This window comes from Balaenoptera musculus, chromosome 11 (assembly GCF_009873245.2).
Source record: "Balaenoptera musculus isolate JJ_BM4_2016_0621 chromosome 11, mBalMus1.pri.v3, whole genome shotgun sequence".
Lineage (NCBI taxonomy): Eukaryota > Metazoa > Chordata > Mammalia > Artiodactyla > Balaenopteridae > Balaenoptera > Balaenoptera musculus.
This window is the reverse complement of record NC_045795.1, coordinates 56,835,633-56,854,032: the sequence shown is the minus strand read 5'-3', so window position 1 is coordinate 56,854,032 and position 18,400 is coordinate 56,835,633. Positions and strand designations below refer to the sequence as shown.

The window sequence follows — 18,400 nt, the reverse complement described above, 5'->3', positions numbered from 1 at the left end:
TGCTATCTAATCCTGGGATTCGGTGTTAGTAACCTCACTTGACTGCAACTATAAGCCACATTCAACAATATCAGCTTTTCAGTAATAAAGATAATATATTGGTCTTTGCATATCTTATTTGTCAATTGAGCAGAGAATTTTACTAATAGCTAACACTTACCTAGCTAACACTTTATGGACATTAAATTTTTAAATTCTAAGAACATCATGAGATAGGTACTAGCATTAGGTAGTTCTAATGTATTAGAACTATTATAATGAATAATGAAATTATAGTGAAATCATAATTTCATGATGTTCTAAAAACATCATGAAATAGGTACTAGCATTAATCCATTCTACAGATAGGAAAACTGAGGCACAGAGAGGTCAAGTAACTGCTTGTGACAGAGGCAGGATTTCACCTCAGCAGTCTGGCCCCAGAGACCACACTCTTGGCCCCAGTGCTATGTTGATTCTTTACTTTTATTTATTTATTTATTTTGGCCATGCCCCATGGCTTGCAGGATCTTAGTTCCCCAAACCCAGGCCCTCAACAGTGAAAGCACGGACTCCTAACCACTGGACCACCAGGGAATTTCCCCATGTTGCTTATTTAAAGAGAGAAGTCATTTATTGGGTTTCCTTAAATCCCAGTATAGTCTCTTTCCTGTCTAGAATATAAAGCTGATTCTCCTTTTCTTTTTGCTATATATTATTTGTTTTTATCTTCTATGCCTTGCTCAGATAGTGAGACCAAAGTTGAAACGGAGGATTTGATTCTAGAGCAAACTGAAAGGAGAATTCTTTGGAAGACTCCAGGGAGAGATTCCAGAGGTCTGTGCATTGGGGAAGCCAGAAAAGAGGGGAGCAGGACAGCAGGGCATTCTGAACAGCCTGCAGACAAGTAAGTGAGGAGAGACTTGTTAATGAGCTTTTTTCAATGGCAATTTTTAATTCAAAGGGAATTCAATTCAGGAATATATTGATTTAATGTATATAGAATCTTTATATGACTGATGCTACAGATAGACTTGTGGATAGATGGGTGCCTTTACTCTGTTCTTTTCACCTCTTTTCAAGTACCTCTCTTGTGAATGAGTGTGTGTTTTCATTTTATTCTGAAAAAGTAGAAGGCCCATGAAAGACCAATGATTGATATATCTTTATTCCAGAGGGAGTGTTATTCTACTTCCTTGCATGGTGCATTTCCAATCTTGTTCCCTTTTTATCAGGGGGTATATGAAAGTTAAAAAAAAACCAAAACACTTCTTGCCCCCAGCAAAAATCTCTCTACATGTACTGAGTATGGCAAGGCCTTCAGCCAGAGCTCCACTCTCATGGTCCACCAGAGAATGCACACGGGAGAAGTCGTGTGGGTGCGGGGAGGGTGGGAAGGCCTTCACGCGCAGCTCCCACCTGATCCTGCACCAGAGGGTGCACACTGGGGTGAAGCCCTACGTGTGCCCTGAGTGCCGCAAGGCCTTCAGCTGAAGCCCTCGCCTCCTGGTGCACCCGCAGAGCCACACGGGCAAGAAGACCTATTGCTGCACCCAGTGCAGGAAGGCCTTCAGCCAGAGCTCCCATCTCGTCTGCCACCAGACCACTCACACCCGGAAGAAACACCAGGCTGGCCTCCCTGGTCAGAGCCCAGTGTTGAGGTCAAGGTTCATAATCAGGAGCTATTTTTAGCAGATGGAATGTACTACTCCCTTGCTGAGATGGCCCATTCTTTTTTTTTTTTTTTTAAATAAATTTATTTATTTATTTTTGGCTGCCTTGGGTCTTTGTTGCTACGCACGGGCTTTTCTCTAGTTGCGGCGAGCGGGCTTCTCATTGGGTGGCTTCTCTTGTTGCAGAGCACAGGCTCTAGGCCTGTGGGCTTCAGTAGTTGTGGCACGTGGTCTCAGGAGTTGTGGCTCGCGGGCTCTAGAGCACAGGCCAGTAGTTGTGGCGCATGGGCTTAGTTGCGCAGTGGCATGTGGGATCTTCCCCGACCAGGGCTCGAACCCATGTCTCCTGCATTGGCAGGCGGATTCTTAACCACTGCGCCACCAGGGAAGTCCGAGATGGCCCGTTCTGACTCCCACTTAGCAATCTTTCCAACCCTAACGCCCCCATCTACAGTTTTCCCCAGGCATGAGGTGGTCACTGTGTTCCGGCTGAAGGCAGTCTTTCATGGGACATCAGGCACGCCACTGGGCTTGGAGGGAAACCAGCCCGCGATCGGCTTCTATGAGGCCCCTATCGAGAGGCTCCTCCCGATTCCTAGAGAGGCAAGCGAGGGCTGCGCTTCGGGGGTCGCTGATGACGCACTACCGGTCGCGCTACTGTTCTTCCGGTCCGGGCGGGTGAGCCTGCGCCCTGGGTTTCCGTGTACCTCCGGGACCGTGGTCGCCGCCCCGCTGGGAGCCGCCGGACATCACGGTGAGCGGGCGGGGCCCAAGGGAGGGGAAGGCAGCGGCTCCGGGTGCGTCTCAGCTGTGGCGGCGGCCCAGGTTTATGTAGCAAGCCCGCCCGGGCCTCGTTCTCCCCGGATTGCTGCCTGCACGGCGGCTCCGAACTCCCGGCGGCCCGGCCCGGCTTGCAGCTTCAACACTGCACTCACCAGGGCCTGGCACAGAGGACACGCCTAAGAAGATGGTGAAGTGAATAAATGAATGAATGATGATTGAGTGATGGATAAATGATCAAGATCTAGGACCCGTGTTCGGAAATGAAATCCTGGGGCCAGAGTTCTCGGTCTGGATACCAGCTACTTCCCCCAACCAGTCCTGCAGCTCACACTTTTTTAAGGGACCGACTTAAGAGGAGAAGGCAAATAGTGTAAAGCGCACTAGCTAGGGAGTCTCGAGACCTGGGTTATAATTACCCATGATAGAGCCGGTTTCCTGATCTCTATAAAGTTGGACTGTCACTGCCTTCTTTTCTCTCTAAAGCTCAGTTGATAGCATGTACGTGATAGCACGTATGGAAATGTTAACGTCTAACAACAAAAATTTACTATCCATTACTTGCCAAATATTACACAGGGTTTAGAGGCGGGGCTACAGGGTGAGTGACCTCGGAGCCCGCCAAATGGGAAGACGCTTCCTCCGTAGTGCTGGAAGATATATATGTGAGCAGATTTCTGTGGTAATGTTTTAAAACACATTTATTTGGCACTTAACGTGTACCAGCCACTGTTTTAAGCAGTTGTGCTAATTTATTTAGCCTTCACAGCAACGTATTGTCTAGTTTTTAGTGAGGAGATTGAGGTACGAGAGAATAGGTAACTTATCCGAGGACACATTGCTACTGAATGACCCAAGGCTGCAGAAGAGATAGATCCAGTGTGCTGCTGCAGCCTGGAAGAATACGTTACTTGGGGCCAACAGGCACATCAAGAAGGGCTTCAGAGAAGAGTACATTTAAGTGTGGTCTTATTGAAGGAATTGTAGTTTCAAATTCTTGGAAAACCCCACCTGGCTTCCCCAGAATCCTTCTAGAGGGGTAGGGAAGTGGCAGCAGGGAGAAAGCTTACAAGGCATGAGGAGGAAGCCAGATCCCTCTTAGTTTAGCAAGATGAGGATGGAGATATATATGTCCGTTCACCATAATACCCGTTTCCCCCAAATCTGGATTCAGATAGATCCTTTCAGCATCTTAAAATCACCAACAGATTATTCCACATTATGTATTTGTGGAAGCACCTGTACATCCTATTCTGGGCAACTTAGAGGCCAGGGGGACAGCAGACTGTGGCTCATGGGCTAAATTTTGGTCTACCACCTGTTTTCGTAAAAAAAAATTTATTGAAACACAACCAAGATCACTTGTTTACCTATTGTCTGGTTCTGTTTTCAAACTACAAAGGCAAGGTTTGCTAACTTTTGGCGTAGACAAACAGCGCAGATGATCCACGACTGGAGGGCAGTGGTTGTCACCAACGTGTCCTTCTCAAACATAATAATGCCTAACCCCTGTTGAGTGCCTGATATGTGGCAGATATCTTTATAAATGCTTTACGTGAATTAATTAACTCATTTAGGGAATTCTCTGGTGGTCCAGTGGTTAGGACTCCGAGTTTTCACTGCTGAGGGCCTGGGTTCAATCCCTGGGGTCGGGAAACTAAGATCTCACAAGCTGTGTGGCGCAGCCAAAAAAAAAAAAAAAAAAAATTTAGTCAGGGGTTTCACAGAACGTTGGAGCTGGAAGGGCTCGTGGATATTATCTAATTTGTCACCTTTTTCAGATAAATAGCCTGCTCATGTGGGCTATGGCAGAGCAAAGTTTCCTGAGTCCCAGTCCAGTCCACTTTGCCACTTTGATCTTATTTTGAAAGGGAAACCAATACCATATCCGTTAGGTGTGGCAGTGAAAAGAAAGGTATTTTCTGGGGGGGGGGGTGTTTAAACCCCTGAGTGAGATCTCTCATTTTTAAATGGTTTACTGACTATAAAAGTAATTCATGTTTATTGCAGGAAAAATGAAATATGTAGAAGGATATAAAGGACAAAATAAAGTAACCCATTAAATGACCTAGAGATCAGTTGTTGACATTTTAGTGGGTTTTCCTCTGTTCTTTCTTATGTGTGTGTTTTGTATATATCTGTGTAGTAATAATAGTTTCTGTTTATTGAATGCTTACTTTAGTACTGGTATATATGTGCATATTTTTTGTTTTAGTGTTTTGTAGTCTCCAGTTTTAACATTGTATTTTCTCATGGATATTCTTTGCAAACATGACTCTTAATAGTTTCATAATCTATCATACTGATATGCCATCAATGTTTACTTGCCTGTATTTTTTACAGTTATAGTAACAATGTGATCTTTGTACATAAATCTCTGTGCTTATCGCTGATTATATTTTTTTCACTTGTTTTCTCTGACTACAGAGTTATTTACTTATTTCTACAGGAAAACTTTCAAACATTGCAAAAAGAAAGGCCTTAAAACAAAAGTTTACCATAATCTTATTCCTCAAGATGATCATGGCTAACAAATTGATAGATATTCTGAGAGATTTAAGTTTTTTAAAAATAAGGCAAAATATAGATGATTGAGGAAATTTGGAAAATAGAAGAGAAAATCATTCATAATTTATATCAACATGGTGGTGATTACTTTTCCTTCTTGATCTTATTCATATGTATATTTTAACATACATATATGACGTTAGATTGTATTTGAAATTTTAATATCCTGTGGTTTTTTTTCACATTTGCCTATAAGTATTTTTCCACATTGTCACATATTTTCATTTTCAATTATCTGATGTCTGTATAATTTCCACCAAGTGGAAGTACCATACTTTGCTAAATTGCTAAGCCTCAGTGTCCATCAACAGAAAAATTGTGTTTTCCAACATTTCAGGGGATTTTTTTTTTTTTTTTACAGGTAGCAAAAGAGTTCAGTTTGGGTTTTTTTCTCCCACTCTGGAAGGTTCCTTCTCTATGAAAAAGTTCTAACAGTAGAATTACTAGGTTAAATAATATAGGCATTTTTATGACATACTGATGACTGAGGATCTTCTGAGATCCATTGCAGGTGTTGTATATAGTACAGATTGAGAATTTTGTTCTGACTTTCTGTACCTACAAAATGGTGATCGTGGTGTCCCAACTGCCACTCAGCCTACAACTTTAAGACCTAATATATTGGGTTGGCCAAAAAGTTCATTTGTGTTTTTCTGTAACATCTTACGAACGAACTTTTTGGCCAACCCAGTATATTGCCAGTTAGCTCTAGAAAGATGGTACCAGTTTACATTCCCACCAGTGGTGTATGAGAAGCTCTCTTTCCCTGCACCTTTGCCAGTTTTGAGTTTTAGCATTAAAGAGAGAGTTTCCAACTTGATATAAAAATTGATTCTTCATTCTTTCAGTTCCCATTTCTTTGATTACCAGTGAGGTGAAACTTTGTTTTGGTATGTCTATTGGCCTTTTTAAATTCTTGGTGTATTTGTTGTACTTTGCATTTTTCTATCGGTTCATCTTTTTTCTTTACTCGTTAATAGGAAGTCTTTTATCTATCAGGTCTATCTACTTCTTGATGTATAAATCAAAAATACATTTTTAAACCCTTTACGGGGTTTCGGTTTATTTTGGTATGTGGTGTGAGGTAGGAATCTCACTAAGTGTTTTTTCCAGATACTTAAGCAACAGTCCCAACATAAATTGTGAGTAATCAATTTTTTTATGATTAGAAATGCCAATTTTTATCATATATTAAATTAGTTTACTTATTTCTCTTAGGGATTAGGAATCTAAAATCAAAAGCCAGAGTTAAACCTCCTTATAAATGTGTAAACTCACTGTTGAGGTTTCCTAGCTACACTCTTTTGATGATTTTATCTGTTACCCCCAGAATTTCAATTACCTTCTTTATGACAAAAACTCTAAATACAAGTTTTCAGCCCACACCTCTGTCCTCTGTTCCATATATGTATGCCTGGTATTTCAAACTGAATGTATCTTTTTCCTCCTCAAACCAGTGTTACCCCTCTCACTAAAGGTCACTGTCATCTCTCAAGCCCCAAACCAGCAAATTATCATCAACTTCTCCTTCTCCCTCACATCTCCCTCCAATAGTCATCCTGTCCTGTTGTTTCTGTCTCTTAGTCATCCCAGTCCCCTTATTGGACTGCTGAAACAACCTCCCAAGGGGTCCTTCAGCCTTCACCTTGCCTCCTACCTTCCACCCCTTGTACACACTTTGCTCTATGGGCAAAAGGATAAGTTGTGTGTGTGTGTGTGTGTGTGTGTGTGTGTTTAATAGAAGATCTAATCATGTCACATATTTTTCAAACCTTTTCCAGTACTTTTTATGGCTTTCTGCTCACTTTAGGGTAAATTCCTTAAAGTGCTTTGCAGGGTTGTATTTGCTTGCCTTGGGCTTCATGTCTTATTTCTAGTGCCTAATACTTTGGCCTTACTAGATCTCTTTCATTCTTCCAAAGTATGGGGCTTGATTCCTTTTGTATATTCTGTTTCATCTCTCTGGTATCTTCTTTTCCCTCTTCACCTGTCTAATTCTTATTTATCTCTTCTTCAGGGAGGCTTTCTTTCCCAGATTAGATTAGGTCCCCTCTGCTCTGCATTCTACAGGACCCAGTATTTCTCCTATTATAATTCCCTTATTTGTAACTACTGGTGTTAATGTCTTTGTTGAGCTGTGACGTAAGCTCTGGGTAGGCGGGGGCATGTCTGACTTTTTCTCCACTGTCTAGCTCTGATTATAGCCAAACCCCACACTACTTCATGAGTCTCTGTAGGATTCTGCAGTGGGTCCCTGCTATGGAAGAGGATGTTCCTGCTATGGAAGAGGATCAGGAAATCCCAGATAGGATCCTCTTAAACCTCTAAAACTCAACACTGAGGCACAGACCTTGATGAGAAGTCCACAGGGCCAGCCTTATTATATACTTCACCAGACATCCTATTCTTCCATGCCTTCTGAGCTCTTGATTATGGTAAACCATCTCTCTGCCTTCTGTTTTTCTTGAGATAATGCTTCCAATTCTACTTCTCACTTCAGGGTTATATGGAGAGACATTTTTGGATGAACAGTTATGATTTTGACTTTCCAAAAACCAGAAACTCTCTATACTATTTTTGCAACTCTTTGTAAGTCAAAAATTATTTCACAAAGTGTTTTTGTTTTTTCAACTGCAGCCTACACTCTTATATTGAGCTATGCCTGAAGAAAAGATTTTGAATTGATAAGACATCTTGAAGAAAGGACAATCAGCATATCTCTAGGTTGTATCAAATAGAAATCCCTAACTACTGTCCAGCTCCTTGACATATAGGGGAGGTGGGTGGATCAGACTTAATGCATTAGCCTTGCTCTGAGGCCATTTCCCAACACAACGTTTGACTATATTAATTGACTTTTCATATAGATTATTGTATAGTGGAAAGAGTGCACTAATTGACATGGATATGCCTATTCACTTCATAGTTATTTTTATCTTTATAAATAACATTCTGCTTTATTTCTCAAGTACCTGAGTGTTTGCTAATATGTCAGTCTGTCTGGCTGCCACTTCTTGGACAGCTGACAAATGGAGTTTGTTAACCTAGAAAGCTGGACACCAACCCTGACTCTTGGTGATGCAGGCACGTTGCTGTCCTGACAGGTTTTGTGTGAGTTACCAGATAATATCCTTAGGCAACAGCTCTATCTCATTTTTCTGTTTACTGGGACAGTGATATCCCCTCCCCCACCTTTTTTTCCTCTATGAGCAGGGCTCCCAGTTTTTCAACCTTGAAGTCTTTTACAATCAAAGCAAAGAGAAGATTTGTGGATGTTGAATATGCAAGGAGCTGAAGAGAGAGAGATTGAAAGAGAGATTTGTCCAGGTGAGTAAGCAAGGGATCACCAGTGGAAGAAACAGGAGGGCTTTGAAAATTTTACAAGAGAAACTGAATGAAGCTCAGGAGAGCAAATTACCCTCTCTTTTAGGAATGCTGGGGTGAATGTGAGTGAGCATCTATTGAGGGAGCATCTCTTGAGGCCAGCTTTTCCCTGGTACTCATTTGATCTCATTTCCACTATTTTGCACTTTTACATTCTCTCACTCTCCACTCTTTGAATACAAACCATCCATGTTTCTTGTCTTGCCCTAATCTTAATCTGTTATTGTTTGTTTTTTCCTCTTTATCTCCCTGGTCTCTGATTCTGTCACTTCCTTGGTGTCTGCAGCTACTCATTTTTCATTAATGGTGATCACCTTACCCTGATGCAGATCTTTTCCACCAGTTAGTTGTAACTCTGAATTACTTGCCCCACTTGCTCTTTTTTGTGTGTGTGGCTGAGTTGGGTCTTTGTTGCACGCAGGCTTTCTCTAGTTGCAGCGAGCGGGGGCTACTCTCCGTTGCAGTGCATGGGCTCTAAGCGTGCGGGCTTCAGTAGTTGTGGCACAGGGGCTCAGTAGTTGTGGCTTGCAGGCTCAGTAGTTGTGGCACACGGGCTTAGTTGCTATGCGGCATGTGGGATCTTCCCGGACCAGGGCTTGAGCCCGTGTCCCCTGCATTGGCAGGCAGATTCTTAACCACTGCGCCACCGGGGAAGTCCTACCCCCACTTGCTCTTATTGGCCATTACTCATAGGCCATTACTGAGACCTGTCAAAGTTAGGTCCCTATAAGTCCAGGGGCTTGCACTCTGCCTTGCACAAGAGATACTCACTGTGGTGGTTTTTTTCAGGTTGGGTGAACAAGCCTGCTCCAGAGCAGGATGGCTCTGAAATTGATTTGCCAGGGATAGCATCAAAGAGATCCCAAGAGGATGAATACCAGGATTCTACATTTGCAGAAAAATATGTATGTGAGAGCATGAAGGAAAACCCTCCCAGAGAGGTTCCTGGACCATGCCTTGTCCAAGAAGGTTTTGGGGGAATAACTTTCATCCACAAGGAAGCACCTCCAGAAATGATTAGACAAGAATATAATTTTGAGAGAAGCGTGCTTTTGACCTCAAGCCTTGTTACACATCTCAGGGTTTCTACAGAAGAGAGCCTACATCAGTGGGAGACAAGTAGCATATACACCAATGAGATTTCAGACCAAAGTAATTGTCCGATCTTCTCTACACAGAAAAAATCTTGGAAATGTAGTGAATGTGGAAAAACTTTTAATCAGAGCTCATCCTTTACCCAGCATCAAAGAACTCATACGAGACCCTACACATGTGAGGAATGTGGGAAAACTTTTAGTCGTAGCTCATTCCTTGTTCGACATCAAAGAATTCACACCGGGGTGAAACCATATGGATGTGAGCAGTGTGGGAAAACATTTCGATGTCGATCATTTCTTACTCAGCATCAGAGAATCCACACTGGAGAGAAACCATATAAATGTAATGACTGTGGGAATTCCTTCCGCAATCATTCACATCTCACTGAACACCAGAGAATTCACACTGGAGAGAAACCTTATAAATGTAATAGATGTGGGAAGGCGTTCAGTCAGAACACACACCTCATTCATCATCAGAGAATTCACACTGGCGAGAAACCTTATTTATGCAATGAATGTGGCTCTTCTTTTCGCAAACACTCAAATCTTACACAACATCAGAGAATTCACACTGGAGAAAAACCCTATAAATGTGATGAATGTGGGAAGACTTTCCATACAAAGGCAAACCTCTCTCAGCATCAGAGAATTCATACTGGAGAGAAACCCTATAAATGTAAGGAATGTGGGAAAGCGTTTTGTCAGAGCCCATCCCTTATTAAGCACCAGCGAATTCATACTGGAGAAAAACCCTATAAGTGTAAGGAATGTGGCAAAGCTTTTGCTCAGAGCACCCCACTCACTAAACATCAGAGAATTCATACAGGGGAAAAACCCTACAAATGCAGTGAGTGTGGTAAAGCTTTCATTCAGAGCATTTGCCTTATTCGGCATCAGAGAAGCCACACCGGAGAAAAACCCTATAAATGCAATGAATGTGGGAAGGGCTTTAACCAGAATACCTGCCTCACTCAGCATATGAGAATTCATACTGGAGAGAAGCCCTATAAATGTCAGGAATGTGGGAAAGCCTTTGCTCACAACACGTCTCTTACTGAACATCATAGAACTCACACTGGTGAGAAGCTCTATAAGTGTAGTGAGTGTGAGAAAACCTTCCGCAAGTATGCACACCTTAGTGAACATTACAGGATTCACACTGGTGAGAAGCCTTATGAGTGCATTGAATGTGGAAAATTCTTCAGACATAGTTCAGTCCTTTTCAGACATCAGAAACTTCACAGTGGTGAATAAACCTGGCATTCAGGTTATGACAGTTTCTCTAGAGACAGTGACTAGGAATCTGGCTGGGGAAGAGGGACAGGAAGAGTTCCTAGAGGGGAGGATAAAGGAGCCTTGGATACTGCACTCAGGAGGGTATTTTGAGAAATGGAGGTGGGAGCTTGGAGAATGCAGGGCCTACTCCAGGTGGGCATCTGAGAATACAGGGTAGGAAAGAAGTTTCTACTTTTCAGAGAAATCCTTGCTCTTTCTTTGCCATTCCTTTGTCTCCATGGCATTCTCATACCTGGAGGTGCCATTTAAGTTAGCACTGTGTTTCCCTTATTACACCCCTGCTTCACCTTCCCAACTTGTCACCTGTGTTCACTGGTCATAGGCTGAGGTGCTTTTCCAAATTGATTGTCGGTGTGAAAGTGGCAGCAGCTCTGAGGTAGTGCTGAGTAGCCTGCAGATGCCTGAGGCCGCTCTGACCATGCCACCGTGGGGAGGCTGCCCATCTGTGGAAGTGTTCCCGTGAAGGGGAGATAGAAACAAGTGAAAACAGAATCCTTAGTCATTCATCTATTCAGCAAATAAGGGGATATGTGGCAAGAGCTGGGCTGATTGCTACAGAAAAGTTGGAGAAGAAGGCTTTTATCAGGGTGAGGGAGAGCTTCCTGATCCTTTCAAGCTGGAGGGTGACTTGGGGCTAAGAAGGAAATAAGAGATCAAGAGAGACTTCTCTTGAATGATGTCAGTTTGTGGGAAGGAAGTCAGATCTGCTCAGAGGGTCACAGAGAGGAAGACCTAACCTCTTTCCCAGAGGAATATTATCTTACCCAGAAAGAAAATGGTTTGTGCTAGGCTGCTAGTGCTAAGAAGCCTCAGAGCAGGAAGCCTGCCTGTGACTGAGCAAGCTACCCACATATCCCTGTCCTAGACTAGGCTGTACACCTGTCTCTTGTAAGTTTGGCTGGGGCACTAGTGCACAGGGACCAGGGGAGAGGGGCCCACTAGGATTAACAAAGTGGAACTTGGTTTGTTAGCCTTTAGAGAGGAGAAAGCATTAGTGATGAAATGGTCACCGTAGTGGGGATGGCTAGGTTTTGTGTAATCATGGCATTGGTGGCTCTAACCATGGATTCATTAGATCTCAGATATTTCTGTTTTTATTGGGCCTCTTATTCCAGGATATTTATCATTCCCTGTGGATTAGGAGTATCTAGGGAAACACCTCTCGTGGGATGAATTTGGAAAGAATTCTAGAGAGAATTACCTCTTTTTCAAATCCCTGAAAATTGAGATAACACGGTTTGCCATGACTGTGATGGTATTTTATTCTTTTGAGAGAAAGGAAGGGTATGTTTCCCCTTTATTTCCCCATTCTCTTTCATGTTCTTAACTGCTACCCAGAGATTCAGCTCTGGAAGATTAAGTGAGGATAGCCTTTGACTAGTATTTGAAATAGTTTCTATGCTCTGAAGCTTATATAGTTTTAAAAATATGACTATTAAAAAACTAAAGTAAGTTAATTCTGGAATGGTTATTTGGAACTCAGCATCGATTTTTTTTTTCCAGAGCAAGTGTCTTACAAGCATTGGTTTGAGCAATTAATTACCAATAATGGGAATGTGGCAGAAATAACATACTTTTCCCTCTCCAGCTATAAAGATTATGTTCTCAAACCTGCCATAGGACAATTCATAATTGAGTAAATTAATATCTTATGGGCAAAAATAACCCTATGAAAACTTTATATTATATGCTCATGGAAAAAAAATATAGTCTACTGAAAGCAAATGCCAATGTATTTTTTTCTAAATGAAAAAAAACCACTAAACTCATTGCTAGCATGTAGTAAATGTTCAATAAATATTTATTTGTTGAATTAATATATTTTAGTCAAACTTTGCCCACCAAAAACTTTAGGAACTTCCTGATATTTAGAGTAATATTTATATGCTACCATCTTTGGAGTCTCGAGTGGAGATTAGAGAGGAAAGGGAGAATTTTCTTGAGGAAGAAATGGGAAAACCTTAGGGGTGAAAGATGCCTAAGTTGCTGTTAGAAAGATTTTCTAAAATGGAATGGAGAAAATGGATTAAATGGAGCTTTTAATCCTCAGGTTAAGAGAGTCCGGTACCATTTTTACTTCCTGGGGAAGCAGGAAGGAAAGGAACATATCATCTTTACTCTCATCCTATATTCTCACCCTTGCAAATATTTGCTCCTGATTTTCTCTCAGTTGCTGGCCCACCATATACCTAGCCACTCCAGCTTGGCCCCAAGTCTAGGAATTGTCCTCTTCCTCAGCTTTCCCTCGTCATATCCAATCAACCACTATATCCTGTTGACATTATCTCCTAAGTCTGGAAGCCATCTCCACTGCTGCTGCTTTATTCCAGCTCCCTGGTTTATTTCCTAGGCTATTTTTATGTTTTCCCAACCAGTCTTGCAGTTTCTTGCCCCACTAGGCCATCTTTCACATTTCTTCTGGGTGGTCTTTGCAAGACACAACTGTGGCAGCTCTGTTGTTCTCTCTCTGAATAAAGTGCTAGCCTCAACGGGCATCTGAGGCTCCTCATCTGGCCCAGGCCTCCTTTGCCATTCTCGGAGGACATTCCTTGCATGTTCTGTTCCATAGTGCAAGTTACTGTGACGACTCATCATCTCTGGACTCTACTTTGGCAGCTTTGCACATACTGTTTCTATGGCCTATTTGCCTTCCTTGCTCCTGCTTGCCTGGGAGGCTCCCATTTGTCACTTACGAATGTGCTCAGGCAACATCTCTTCAAAGCTGTCTCTGACCTCACATATTTTTGTATTATTTCTGTGTTTTGTAACATCATCATTTCATGTATCATGTTAGGTTGTAATGGCTAGTTTACAAATCTTTCTCTATCCACTGAACTGTCAGCTCCATCAGGGCAGGAGCCAGTGAAATTTATTCATCTTTGTATCCTCAGTCTCTGGCATTTCGTAGGTAGTCAATAAATATTTGTTGAGCTCAACTAAAATCAAGTCAGACATTTCTCCATGCCCACCTGCAGGTCGTGACTTAGGTCCACAGTTACCAGCAGAAAGGAGGTATACATGAGTATACCTGAGCAGAAAGGTGAATACATAAATATGTCATGAAGCGTTTGCCAGAAGCAAGAATTCTGCACCTTCCTCCAAGGTGCAGAGTGTATGGTCCACTCTGATACTTTTTCTTATGAGATCCTACAGAGAGGATCTCATAAGAAAAAGTAATATGTAGCAAAGAATTTTTTGGTTTTGTTACAAGTTAGGCATTTAAATGTCCCATCATAGTTTAACAAAGTGCTTTCAGATATACTGATGTCAGGGTCAACAGGAAGAGGAAAATCCATGCAGCTGTAGAAGCACAGCTATGTCAACTGGAATATCCATGAAATAAGAGAGACAGGAACTGAGCAGTGATGCTGGCCTGGCAGGAGAGCAGTTGAGCTGGAAACCGCAACATGGAAGCTTATGGCTTTCCTTGGGCTCTGGAATGATAAAGAATTAGAATGTGTTGCTTATGTTCAGTGTGCCAAAATGTAATTTGTGACTTCAGAAGGACACGGGATGAGGCCACATTAGATCCTCAAAACGACAGAAGGGAAAACAGAAAGATGGTTGGACTTGCCCAAGGTCACACACCTAGTCTCAGGTAAAACTGAAACTCCAGTGTCCTTGCTTTCTCCTCAGATTTCTCTTTATTGGTTGTAACTCTGCTCCATGACACCTCTTTACTTGTGTCTAGTAGGCTCTACTCCTGAGAAAGGAAGAAGCTCACTTTAGATCAAGAAGCTTTTTGGCCCGCAGAATAAGACCTTACTGCATGTAAGTGAGGGTGAGAAATAAGTTGATTTTACATTTTGACCCCATCTTTCTTTCCACATAATGCAGAAGTCTAGTCTTGACCCCAGGTAGCTCTAGTTTCACTCTCTTGCAGCTGCTGTCTAGAGCAGGGCTAGGATCATTTTAGTTTTGTGGAATATTTTTGGTGTCCATTCCTCCAATCCATTTTCCACCTCTCATTGAAAAATCTCAACCCAAGTTGCAGTTAAGCCCCAGATTCCTGTTTCTAGTAACCTGCTCTGCCTAGGGTACCCCACTCCAGGGTTAGTTTCCACCCAGCAGAGCCTGCTGATTTAGGATTCTTTGAAGCCTAAAAGTTAGGGGGGAAATGAGTAGGCCTAGGCTCTGTGGCATGTGGGATGTTAGGGCTATGGAGGAAGAACCTGCCATCTGATTCAAAAGAAGTGCTGAGACTGTGACATTGGGGAAAAAGAAAGGCAAGCCCAACATTGTTCCCTGGCACGTCAGCTAACAGTTCTACAAAGGGTCCCCTTGTAGCTGAAAATGGTTAGTGATGGTTTCAGTCTGGCATCTCCACTCCTGTTTTCAGCATCCTAAATGGATTCCAGTTTGGGAAAACAGTCCATCTGGAAATTTGAGCAGGTAACTGCTGCATCTCATTCATTTATTAATTGTTTACTGAGAGCCTTCTCACACTAGGGATATGATGGTAAGCAGACAGCCCTATTTTCCTGAGCTTGCAGATCAGTGGGAATGCCTGGAAGTAGGTCAGGTGCCGTATTGCCCATGCCTTCATCCCTGGGGTACCTTTGTCAGGATGAGCCCTTATGCACAAATATTCCTTAATGAGGATCAGCAGGATCTAAAATTTCCCAAAAAGGGGGCAGGGGTGCTACCTGGAAGGCTTGAAATGTCCTGGAAGCCAATTCAGTCAATGGGGGACTGGAGCTGGGATTTGGGGAACATCATAGGACAAACATTTATTGAGCATTTTTCAAGTACCAGAAATTCTTGGTAATTTACACGAATTAGCCTCATTTAATCCTCACAACCCTATGAAATTTGGTATCATTAAGGAATGCGCACAGAGGGGTAAAGTAAGGCCCAAGTTCACACACTGAGAATCTGAGCTCTTGTCTTTTGGCTGATTGTTGAACAAAGATCCAGAAGGGTGTTTGCGGTTCCTCTGAGGAAGCCAATTATCTGGCAGGTGAGAATGTGTATAAGAGTGTTCTATAAGCTTTGGGAAAACCTTTAGAAGACCTCCAAAGGACCGTGACCTGGAAAAGAGTTTTTAGGAAGATCAGTGTGGTCGAATTGCTGGGTGAATTAACCTGTAGTAAGAGCTCCCTGTGGCGTCCCCCAGTCTCACTTGCGGTCAGCCTCCTTATTCTGGGAAGAGGTATACTGATGGATTTGCCACTGTTTCTGAGCCGGGGAGGAAGCCCCCTGCCCTCCTAGGGAGGAGACAGCTGCGGTTGCTGGCGTGGCGCAGACTGGTGACGTCATGGCGGCCCAAAGCGCCCAGGAAGAGCTGCGCGGGCGGCCCAGGAGCGCGCAGACGACAGAGGGTGGAGAGGTGTGACCGGCGGCGCCGCGGGGAGCGTGTGGTGAGCGGAGTCGGCCGTACCCGGCTGCGGCTGGTTCCAGAAAGAACCCAGCCGGCCGCAGCGCCTCTTCCTTCCGGCCGAGCAGGGCCCTTTGGAGCGGAGGCCCGCGGACCGGGGCCGGCTCCCCTGAAGAGGGAGGGGCGAAGGCTGTTCCAGAGCCCTGGTCTGGGAGTCGGGAGGCCGGGGTTGCATTTGCATGTACTTGAGCCAGCGAACCCATAAGTTCCGTTTTCTGTGTTCCAGAAGCGACTACTGTTCCTCGCTTTGCCACTTCACAGAGTTGTACGGGTTGAATAAGTATATGTGCAAGTTATCTCTTTCCTTTCATTAAGTTTATATTCCTCTCTAATAGCAACAGGATAGGTGGTGTACGAAGACATCAATAATAATTTAACAGCAGGTACTATTTATTGAATGCTTATCAGTCAGTATTCTTCTAAATACGTTCCATGTGTTAACTCATTTATGCATCATCACCCTGTGAAGTAGTTATTATCAGCTCCATTTAACATTTGTTAAAAATGGAGTACAGAAAGGTAGAGTAACTTACCCAATATCACTTAGTTAATAAATGGTGGAACAGGGATTCAAACCCAGAGACCACTAGCCCCGAGCCCATGCTATATTTGTTTTCAAGTTTGGTAGAGGAAAACGGGATGTAATCAGAGTATTAAACACAGAGTGGAAGGAGCTATAGTAGAGACGTGTGAAATTTTCCCAGAATGTTGAGGAAGTGCCTTGGAAACGTGAAGAAAACTTTTCCTCAAGGAAGAAATGTGGTGGTTCATACTTGACCTGAATACTAAAATTGTTTAGAAGAGTAACTTAATCTAATTAGAAGTTTGAAGATAATTAGTTGTTCAGTGTCAAGAGGTGCTAGTGGATTGGGATGGATTAGACTGGAAACCGGGTCACTGCCTTTTGATATGGTGGTCTTTCCTTTGTATTCAGAGGGGTTCTTAAAACCTTTCCTTTTAGGAGGGGTTCTTAACATCTTCCAACCGACACCCCCTGTCTTTTGTTGGAGTTTTTGCTTCACACGGAGGCAGTCTTATTTGCCTGAAATTCATAGGCCTCTGATTTTGCAAGACTAAGCGCTGGGGTGTTGCCCTGCTATTGACTCAGCCTATTCTTAACAAGAGGGCGTCGCACTGCTGGACACATAGTCGCTGCTCAGTTAGTACTTTTCACAGAAATGAATAACCAGCTTCAATCAAAGAGGGACTGGAAGGGCTTGATTTGAGGTTCTTGCTCTTTTCCATCTGTTTTTAGAGTCAAAGAATCGCAAAATGTTGGTACTAGAGGAAGCTTTAGATATCATCTAGTTTTTCATTTCACAGATTTAAAAAAGAAGTCACAGTTGAAATTGAGTGACTTGCTTCAGGTCATTAAGCAAGTTAGGGGCAGAGCAGAGACTAGAACCCAGACCTCTTGACTGAGTCCACTGCTTGTCTCACTGCCTTCTACTGTAGCCCCATAGTCTTTGATTTCTGAAGTCAGTGACTTCTCCATTAGGTTTGGGCGGGGGAGGTGCCTTTGGGCTCCAGACTTATCTCTGATGGAGGAATTTTTACCGCAGGATGCTTGGTCCTTAAGAGCACCTGCCCTCTTTCTTTGTGCATTGTCACATCTCACTGACTTTTTGTCATTGGTGATACATGCCTACGAGAACAAGGAGATTCATTCAGACTTAAAATAGTCATTTGGTTAGGGATGGGCTATTCCTGGATTCCCTTGAATCCAGAGTATGAAGGAAGTAGGCTGACAATTTATGGGTGCTTTTTCTCCTCCCTCTGCACCTCAATTCCTGCTCTTCCTCATGAGAAGAGTCCCCAGGAGACAAATCATAGTCACTTGTATTCCTAACAGCTTGTCTCTGGGTAAGTGAAATCTAACTAGAGAGCCCAGGATGGGGCTGCTCAGTAGGCAGACCTAAGGCGGGACCCAGCAGTGACCACTATACCTAGACCCTACAGACTGAAAACACAGAACCACCCAGAAATGGGACCATCTTACTCAAATCAGATTTAGAGTGGCTTATTGTGAAAGAAGACTACGGAGTAATTGGTTATAGGATAGATCAGAGTGTGCAGTAATTTTTTTAAATATAAATTTATTTATTTATTTATTTTTGTCTGCGTTGGGTCTTCGTTGCTGCACGTGGGCCTCTAGTTGCAGTGACTTCTCTTGTTGCAGAGCACCGGCTCTAGGCATGTGGGCTTCAGTAGTTGTGGCATGGGGGCTCAGTAGTTGTGGCTCG

General features: G+C 43.1%; 1 protein-coding gene across 4 annotated transcripts in view; it reads left to right on the top strand.

Moving 5' to 3' along the window:
• The first annotated feature begins 2,331 nt into the window (after window positions 1–2,331).
• ZNF502 (zinc finger protein 502) overlaps window positions 2,332–18,400 on the top strand; it is a 35,758-nt gene continuing 19,689 nt past the window's right edge. The window contains exons 1-4 of one of the 4 annotated variants that reach the window (XM_036870739.1): window positions 2,363–2,406; window positions 7,638–7,724; window positions 7,970–8,327; window positions 9,174–12,491. In XM_036870739.1, coding sequence (XP_036726634.1) covers window positions 8,273–8,327; window positions 9,174–10,738 — 1,620 coding nt within the window. In that variant the 5' untranslated portion in view covers window positions 2,363–2,406; window positions 7,638–7,724; window positions 7,970–8,272 and the 3' untranslated portion in view covers window positions 10,739–12,491. Of the gene's footprint in view, window positions 2,407–7,637; window positions 7,725–7,969; window positions 8,328–8,430; window positions 8,497–9,173; window positions 12,492–18,400 lie in introns of those variants that run through there. The other 3 variants (XM_036870738.1, XM_036870740.1, XR_005022008.1) reach the window with 3 other exon arrangements.